General features: G+C 43.7%; 1 protein-coding gene across 1 annotated transcript; it reads left to right on the forward strand.

The window, feature by feature from the left end:
- Nucleotides 1–3,742: 3,742 nt before the first annotated feature.
- CCDC185 (coiled-coil domain containing 185) lies at nt 3,743–5,680 on the forward strand. Its single transcript, XM_024221719.1, has one exon. The coding sequence runs from the start codon at nt 3,743–3,745 to the stop codon at nt 5,678–5,680; it is 1,938 nt and encodes a 645-aa protein (XP_024077487.1).
- The last annotated feature ends 3,565 nt before the right edge of the window (nt 5,681–9,245 follow it).

The following is a 9,245-nucleotide window of genomic DNA, read 5'->3' on the forward strand; positions in this document are numbered from 1 at the left end:
GAATACGTGTCCAAGGACACTGAGGCTCCAACCAAGGGTGTAGATGAGCTGGGCCAGAATCATGCTGCACTTGCCAACATGTAGTGCAGCACTTCAAAGATATTGAGAGGACCTAACTCCAGTCTAAGGCCTTCATCCTTGCAATGCCAAAAGGACCGTTGTGAAAAGCTTCCAAAACCTGAGATTGAAGTAATTTCAGAACGATTTCTTGCATTCCCCATAAGATGTCAATATGAATTATCTGTGTATCATGATTGTATGACCTGAATTGTGTCAACTGGGAATTTATGATTCAACACCGTACCCTGTAATACCATTCCTTCACAAGAGAGAGCACATCATCCTTAGTGGTTTCTTTGTAGATGTCTGAGCTAGCAATATATAACCTCAAGTATCAGAGGGGTAGCCGTGTTAGTCTGGATCTGTAAAAGCAGCAAAGAGTCCTGTGGCACCTTATAGACTAACAGACGTATTGGAGCATGAGCTTTGGAGCATCCGACGAAGTGGGTATTCACCCACGAAAGCTCATGCTAGAATACATCTGTTAGTCTATAAGGTGCCACAGGACTCTTTGCTGCAATATATAACCTATCCATCAAATTGATATTAAACAATGTGTTCAAATTTTTGGGGTGACAGGTCATTAACACTGCTGTACAGAGTCCCTTTAACAAATTGAACAGTATAGGAATGATCTCAAAGTAGCGATCCCCATAATTGCATATGAGCAGCAGCTAATAATGGAATTCCATGTTTCAGTCCAAAAATTGACAGTAAAGGGTGATGATCTATCAGCAAAGATAAAGGTCTACCTTAAGGATAGGTATGAACTTCCCAGTTCCGAAGATAATGCTGAGAGCTTCTCACTCTATGTGCACATAGTTCTTCTCAGGGGCGGTGAGTGTTCATGAAGCGAAGGCAAGGGGTTTCTCAATGCCATAAGGGAAAATGTGGAAAAGAACTGCACCCACTCCATATAGTGAAGCATCACAAGACAATTGCAATGGTAGCAAGGCATCAAAGTGCGTAAGAACTTCAGCTGATGTCAGCTTCTTTTGAGTCCTTAAATACACACTTACAAGCAAAGAAAAAATGGAAATGGACTAAAGGATGTAACAGTTCATGTAAAGGCGCCAAAATAAGTAGAAATTTACTGTAGTAGTAAAGAAGTCCTAAGAATGAATGTAACTGTGACATTCTCTGGAGGGGGCACTTCAAGAACTGCCTTCTCTTTCTCTAATAATTTCCTAAAGCCCATAGCATCAATTATATGTCTAAAGTATTCAACTGATGCAAATGTGAGGTTTTTCAAATATTCAATGTACTCTCAGTCCAGGGTCTTCCAAATGTTGCACGACAGCATCCAAATTTCAAAGATGATCCTCTCGATCCTTTTCTGTAATAAGGATGTGATCCAAATAGCTGTAAACTCCATTCAGTCCCTTTAAATCTCATCCATCACTTTCTGGAACACAGCACGTGCAAATGTGCTACCTAAAAGCCTCCTGTTCTACCAAAATAAGCCTTTTTGCATGATGATTGTGAGATAATTGCAAGATGCCGGATCTATCTCCATTTGTAGGTATGAATTGAGCAAATCCAATTTATTGAAACTGTCCACCACTGAGAGAAGCAAACAAATCTTCAATACGAGATAATGGATACTGGTCTGGATATAAAATGGATTCTGTGTCACTTTGATAGCTCCACAAATTTGGACTGGGCCATCCTTCTTGATCATTTGATGAATGTAGCCAATTCACTGTGTGAAACTGGTGACAAGACTCTGGTGTTCATTAAATGATCCAAATCAGCTTGCACCAGAGGCTTCAGAGCATAAGGCACAATTCTGGGCTTCCAATATTTTGACTGCCTGTCAGACTTAATAGTGAGCTTCATGGATACATTGCTTATCTGTCCCAACTTCTTTTTCAAATATTTGATGTGTCCGTCCAGTATTTTTTGAAAGTTTCAAGGTGCTTTTTTGATCACCTTGATCTCTGTTCACCTTAGCTTAAGCCAAGATCTGCCAAATAATGGTTGATACCCTTGTATGTATCTGAAAGAAAGTAAAACATCTTATTGCCCATTGAATTGAACTTTCACTTGGAGTATACCTTAGAAAAGTTAGTCCCAAGACACACAAGTCTTCAAAACTACAGAGATTTCTTTCAAAGGAACTTGTGACAATGTCTGGAAATAGGTAGATACAGAAATCAGTGAGATGGCACCTCCAGTATTAAGCCCCATTCTGGTAGGAACTCTTGATCAAGGGTATCACCCAGTTTCCTAGGTTCAGTCTTAATAGGTGTTTTCTTGGATGGATGGTTATTCTGTGTTGGTGGTCACTGAACTGTGCAACAGGTCACAATGATGTATCCTTTCTTCTGGCACTTTTTGCAGATGACCTGGTGTGCCCTGCAATCCTTCTCAGCGTGTGTAGTTTATGCACAATGGCCACATGGAAATTCTTTTCATTCCATGATATTCTGTCTCACCAGTTCAGAAGGTGAACTTCTCAGAGAATTTCAGAGAATCCAACTCAGCCTTTTTGAATGTAAGCACTGATACTGATCATTGCATAATCCAGAGGCAAATTGGTCATGCAGTGCATCACTTAATGTTTGTTCAAGCTGTCAGTGCTTTGACAACTTCCTTTGAGTAGCCATGAACTATGCTACTGACTCTCCACTTCCCTGGTGTCGCTGATGTAACCAATATCATTCTGCTTTCATCAGTGAGATAGGGGAGAGATGTTCCTGCATTGCTTCAGTAATTGATGCATATGTGGCATCTCTGGGCATAGTTGGAGAAAATGGGTCATGCAGCAGCCCATATGCCTTCGGGTCCATCACCATAAGCAAGGTTGGGCAGATGCTACTGTGGGTGGAGAACTGTGTGTGGTGGTTTTGCAAGTGCTGGGGCTGTGTGATGGGTTGGCAGGTGCTTGTGGGGGGGTTGTGTGTGGTGGGCCTGGAGCAGGTGCTGGGGGAGTTGGAGCAGATGCTAGTGGGTCTGTGTGGTGGTTTGAGGCAGGTGCTTGGGGCTGTGTGGGGTGGGGTGGGGCAGGTGCGGGGGGGACTGTGTGCAGTGGGTTGTGGTGGGGCAAGTGCTGACTGGAGCTGTGTGTGGTGGGCTGGGGCAGGTGCTGGGTGGGTGCTGGGGGGACTGAGTGTGGTAGGCTGGGGCAGTTGCTGGGGGGCTGTGTTTGGTGGGCTGGGGTGGGTGCAGGGGGTTGCTGTGGGTTGGCTGTGTGTGTTGGACTGGGGCGGAGCTGTGCGTGATGGCTGGGGCAGGTGCTGTGGGCTGTGTGGTGACAGGTGCAAGGTGGCTGTGCATGGTGGGTTGAGACAGGTGCTGTTGGGGGGCTGTGTGTGGAGGGCTGGATAGAGCTATGCATGGTGGGTTGAGGTGGGTGCTGTGGGGGGAGCTGTTTGTGGTGGCCTGGGGCAGTGTTGGGGCAGGTGCCAGGGAGCTGTGCATGGTGGGTTGAGGTGCCAGGGGGCTGTGTGTGGTGGGTTGAAATGGGGACTGTGGGGGGAGCTGTGTGTGATGGGCTGGGGCAGGTGCAGGGTGTGTGTGTGGTGGGTTAAGGCGAGTGCTGTGGGGGGGGGGGGTGCGGACAGGTGCGGGGCGGCTGCGCGTGGCGGGTTGAGGCGGGCGCGGGGCTAAAAGCTGCGGGCCCATTGTGACGCGGCGCGGCGGTCACTGTGCTGATGCGCCGCGGGGCAGGAGCTGGGCCATGCAGCAGCCGCGGCGGCGGCGAGGGCCGGGGCGGTGTCTCGGGGCCGAGAGCGGCTGGCGCTTCCCCGCGGGCGTCTCCCTGAGTGACCGAGCGTCCAACAGAGGCAGCAAGAAGCCGGCCGCGCCCCGCAGCTTCCCCCGCGCTGAGCCCGGCTGCCCAGCGCCCAGCTCGGAGATGGCGCGGCCGGGCTCGGGCCGCTTCTCGCCGCCGCAGTACCTGGACCCGTACGGCTCGGAGCCGGAGACGGCGGGCGGGGAAGGGGGCTGCAGCGTGGCCCCGACGTACCAGAAAGCGGGGCTGAGGAAGGGACAGAAGAGCCGGGTCCCCCACCAGTCCCGCCGCTCCTCCCCCTGGCAGCGGCATGTGCCCCCGGCGGGGGAAGGGTATGCGACCTCCCTGAACCCCTCCTGCACCAGCCTCTTCCGGGGGGACTGCCCGGGGCACCCCGACAGCAGCCCCTTGGGCCGGGGCAGCCGGCTGGAGGAGGTGCTCAGGGAGGACCAGTGGGCCAGCCCTGTGCAGAGGACCCGGGAGTATGGCCCAGATTTCATCTCTGAGGCCAGCAAGCCCCTTTCCGCCTGCGCCTCCTCTTCCTCCTGCCAGCTGGAGACCGCCCCCAGCAAGCCCGGGAAGAAAGAGCTCAAGAGCGGGGGCTGGCAGGAGGCGTGTGAGAGCAGCCCAAGCCTGAGTGACCTGATGCACTCCTTTGCCAGACAGTATGAAGATGAGGATGAAGAGGAGACACAGGCTGAAAACCATTACCACAAACACAGCGTCCACCATCCCCCGAGGTCAAGAAGGAGAGAGCCCCAGGTCAGCGTCCAGGATCTAACTGATAAGAGATATGAGGACTTAATCCCTGAAAGGGACCGAAAGATTGCAGCTCTGATGCTGGCCAGGCATCGGGAGGAGCAGGATCTGAAAGAGAGGCAGCAGCAGACCTCTGATGCCTGGGATAAGATGAGAGGGAGGGAGAAGAAGATCAAATCAAAACTGGAAAAAGAAAGGCAGCACCATCTTGCTGAAAACCTGGAGAAGTGGCAAAGGGATAGAGAGCACAGGAAAGCCAGGCTCAGGCTAGAAGAGCAACAGCTTTTGAAGGCCAGAGAGAAAGAAATGATGTTACAGCACAAGAAGTGGGAAAAAGTAGCCGAGGAGCAAGAAATGAGGCGGAAGGAAAAACGTGAAAGAACTAAAGCCCAGGCTGAGTACAGGAAACGCTGTCAAGAAAAACAACTGAGAGAGAAAAGAATAGCTGAGAGGAATGCTAAGCAGTACAACTATAATCTATTAAAGGAAAAAATGGCGCAGGCCTTTGAAAAAAGACTGTTGAAAGAAATGGAGGGGAAGAAAAGGAGTCAAAATCTGAACCAATATGAAAAAACCAGACACAGACCCCTGAAAGCGCAAATGGATCACCAAGTCAAAGCTGATGAGCTTTATAAGAGGCTTTCTATAGAACAAAAGCTTCAAAGATCTCAAGAAATCCTTGATCAGCTGATGGAAGAAAGGAACAAAGAACTAAAAGAAAAATCTCTAAGGGATGAAGAACAAGTCCTATTGGCCAAGTTTAGAGCAAAAGAGACTGAGGAAGAAAAAAGAAGGCGTAAAAATATGTTGCTGCAGATAGCGGAGATGAAGATCCAGCAAGCCCGAGAAATTATGTCTAAAAATATCCAAGACAAAGCACAACATAGCAAGGAAAGTAACTATTTAAAAGAAATAAACCACCACTTTCGAAAACAAAAAGTTGAAGATGATGAAAAATGTCACCTACAGGAAATTCAGGAAGCCATCAAAAGGAAAGATGAAAAAAGCAATAGAATTTTAAGGGACAAGGAAGCAGCTGTTGAAGACTCTAGAAAAATAGCCAGAGCATCTTATGACCTAAGAGAAAAAGTGAGAGAACTGATTAACAGCCATTCATTTGACTAGATGACTTTAGAAGTCCATCACAATGCAAGTCTTCCTAAAGGGATCTAGTAAGACTTAAAAAGAAAAATTGCAATCATTCTTGTGCTAAAATGATGGTTTGCAATACATTCATTTTGTGGCTTGTCTAGAATTCTGCATTGTATTACACTAAAATGGTTTCACCCTTAACCTGGGTGTGTCTCAAATGCACTGATCATTTTCAGTAGGATTATGGCCTAAAGGATTTCACAGTGTTTATTTAAGTGCACCATTTTGCAATTGTATTCTGTTTATAAACTGAAAATGGGCCACCTGGAATCTATACTATTTAAGTGATTAATGTAGAAGGTAGATCTTGATGGAATCCAGAAAAGGTTACTAAAAAAAGCACGAATGCTATCTAATTGCAGGCACACTGTGGAAACATGGGCAGATACCTTGTCTTAGTCTGCATTTGTAAAGCACCTTACAGTATTAATGCTACATAAACCCATAATAACAAAGGTCTAGGTTCCAAGATTCCAAGAACTGAATAATGCAACATCCACAAATATTAAATAACTTGTTTTTTTCTGCCTTCAATCACTTAGTAAATACCCTGATCATACCATATATTCGGTGAGAAAACATTACATAAGTATGTTAAACATGAATCATGCCAGATCTATACAATCTATGGATGCAGGTATTTTGAGACTGATAGTGCTTGGATACAGTGGAGTTCTCTCACTGTGAGCCATATGCTTTTTTTTTTTTAAATATATTAAAGGTGTTCATTTCACTAGGGAGTTCCACATATTGACAGATCTGACCCTGATTGTATAAAGATTTGGTTGCTTTCATACTGAACCTGCATGTGTCCAAACATTTTCTTTATTTCTATTTCTGTTGTCTGGGTATTTCCCCAACTGTTTAAAATCTGAACTTTTCAAGCACTGAACACATTTGGGTGTGGCTTTTTTTAAAAACAACACTATTCTTCTATCATATCTGCATTTGATAGACTAGATGTATGGCTAATGTTAGAGACTTAAACCTTCCTCCCCTACCCCAATCTTTCACCAGTACTAATTTGACACTAAAAAGAATGCTACTGATGAATATAAAGAAAAATATTTACCAATAGAGTATGTGGGGTGAAATCCAGATGCAACTGAAGTCAATAGCAAAATTCCCATTGACTTGTGGGGTTAGGATTTCACCCCTCCTATAGCAGATTTTAAAGACACTCGTTTACAATCTGGTTAAGGGACTGCCATTCTTCTACTGTCCCAAATGTGTCACTTCAGCAAAAGGGTGCCCAAAGGCATCAAGTTCAAGTGCTTTCATCTTGAATAGGATTCAACTTGATTCACTTGGTAAAAATGCTTCATATCACATAAGGTTTCAGAACACTGAATTATATTAAAAATGGAAGGGGTGAAATCCTAGCCCCATTGAAGCGGGCTTGGATGCTTTCCCACCATGTCCAAACAAACATTCAGCTTCTAGTTTTCACTTGCTGAGATCAGAATATGGTTTTATTTCTAATTAATTGTATTGCTTTTGAAACACAGCTAAAGTTCCATTTTGAACATTTAGTTGAATTTACTGAGATCTTAATGCAATCTAAAATGCAGCTCTTGTCCATTTCCTGTAGTTATGCACATTATTATGTTGATTTTAAAAAAACTGATGTACGCATTTGAGATGCAGTTTCTGGCACTAGAGTATTCCAAGAAGCTATTTTAAACAATGGCAATAGGAGGCTTGGGAATGCTGTGTGTATTTGAAAATCTAAGCTTTCAATTAAAATGTAAAGTTTGTATATTATGTTGTATAGTATTTCCTCTTATCTGAGCTTTTAAAGCACTGAACAAATTTGGGTACAGCTTTTTTTAAACATTTGTTATAATTCTGCCATAGGAATGCTGCTTCAATCAGTAGAAAACCATATGGCAAAGGACTGGTAATGATACAGAAGGCCTTCCACTTTGGGAACACTGAGTTATTCCCATTGGTAAAATTACCAATGGTCAGTTTTAGTTCTCAAACATTTATTTAATCTTACATAAATACTCCAAATAATTCATATACTGAATTTAATTCTAGTAAATAATCTAAATAATCCAAAACAGTAATCATTTTGGAAATATTATATTTATATTTTAATATGTGGAATAATTTTGTTGTTCCTACATTGTACAATTAGTAGCTTTATGCAAAGAAAATGTAAAAGGTACTATATCGGAAATAGTTTTAAATGGAATTACTAATGTAAAATATATTAAGTGCTTTAAAGACTGAATAACATATTTTACTCTTCTAGAAACAGTGGATTATTTGATTTTATATCAGAATATTCTGAGTACTTCTAAAGCACTTAGATGTAGATGTAGAGTTTTGTGATGTGAAGCAATATTTGAATACTACTGAAACTTCAAATTGTAAAACAAGATGTAGTAGAGCACTTAAGAATAAAACTGCATTAGTGTTAGTATACTATCAGAAATGAATATATATATTTATAAAATTTCTGGGACAGTGAATCATATCATTAAATGTTGTAATTTTTCTTACTGTATAACCTCTGTCCTACTTTGTTTATCTGTTTGAATTCATATTTTTCTTACAGTATGTTTGATTTTTAAAATGCAAAACATTTTAACATTCACAGCATGCTAGACATAAAAATACATATCATAATAGAGAGAAAAAAGGAAATGCCTGGATAATACTTGAAGTAATTATGAAAAAACAAGACAGAACCACCTGCATTCAGAATTTTCTGGGTTTCATTGTACAAATTACCAACCCTCCTGAAGGGTCCTGTGATGGGGGCTCTACTCACTGCTTGATGGCACTGTCTCCTAGTGGTTCTGGGGATTAGCTGTGCAAGGCCAATGCCCCTTCCTGCAGCTGCACTCTATCACATGGTCTCTTTCACCCTCTGCAGCTCTTCTCTCACTCCAGGAGTCACTGACTCCTCTTCCTGGCTCAGCCCTCCAGCTGGGTCACTATGTGGTTTTACCTTCCTGGGATTACCCAAAATCCTTCCACACAAACAGTCACCAGTATTCTTCTATGGCACTATCCTGATGGTGCCACTTTCCCAGTGGCCAATAGTGAATCTGGGCCCACCCACTACTCCAGTCCAGGGACAACTGTGGATTTCCTCAGTCCCTGTTGCTCCTTCCCACAGCTTCTTGTCATTCCCGCCCCACCAAGTGTACCAGCTCAAACTCCGTCCTTCCAGGGAGTAACTACAGACTACTGATCCCTGTAACCTCAAACACACATCACTTCTCCCAAGGAGTGATTGCAAACTACTTCCTTGCAGCCCCCTTCCTGTCACCAGCTTCCTGGCTGTATAAACCCAGCCCTACTCCTCTCCCAGCTAGACTTCATCAGCCAATTAGGTCTTAGTGATCCCAGGCTCTCCTCCTTGTATATATACTAGGGCTGACAAGTGATTAAAAAAGTTAATCACAATTAATTGGGCTGTTAAACATAATAGAATACCATTTATTTAAATATTTTTGGATGTTTTTTACATTTTCAAATATATTTATTTCAATTATAAACAGAATACAAAGTGTACAGTGCT

Source organism: Terrapene carolina, unplaced genomic scaffold (genome assembly GCF_002925995.2).
Source record: "Terrapene carolina triunguis isolate 2854851 unplaced genomic scaffold, T_m_triunguis-2.0 Scaffold85, whole genome shotgun sequence".
NCBI lineage: Eukaryota > Metazoa > Chordata > Testudines > Emydidae > Terrapene > Terrapene triunguis.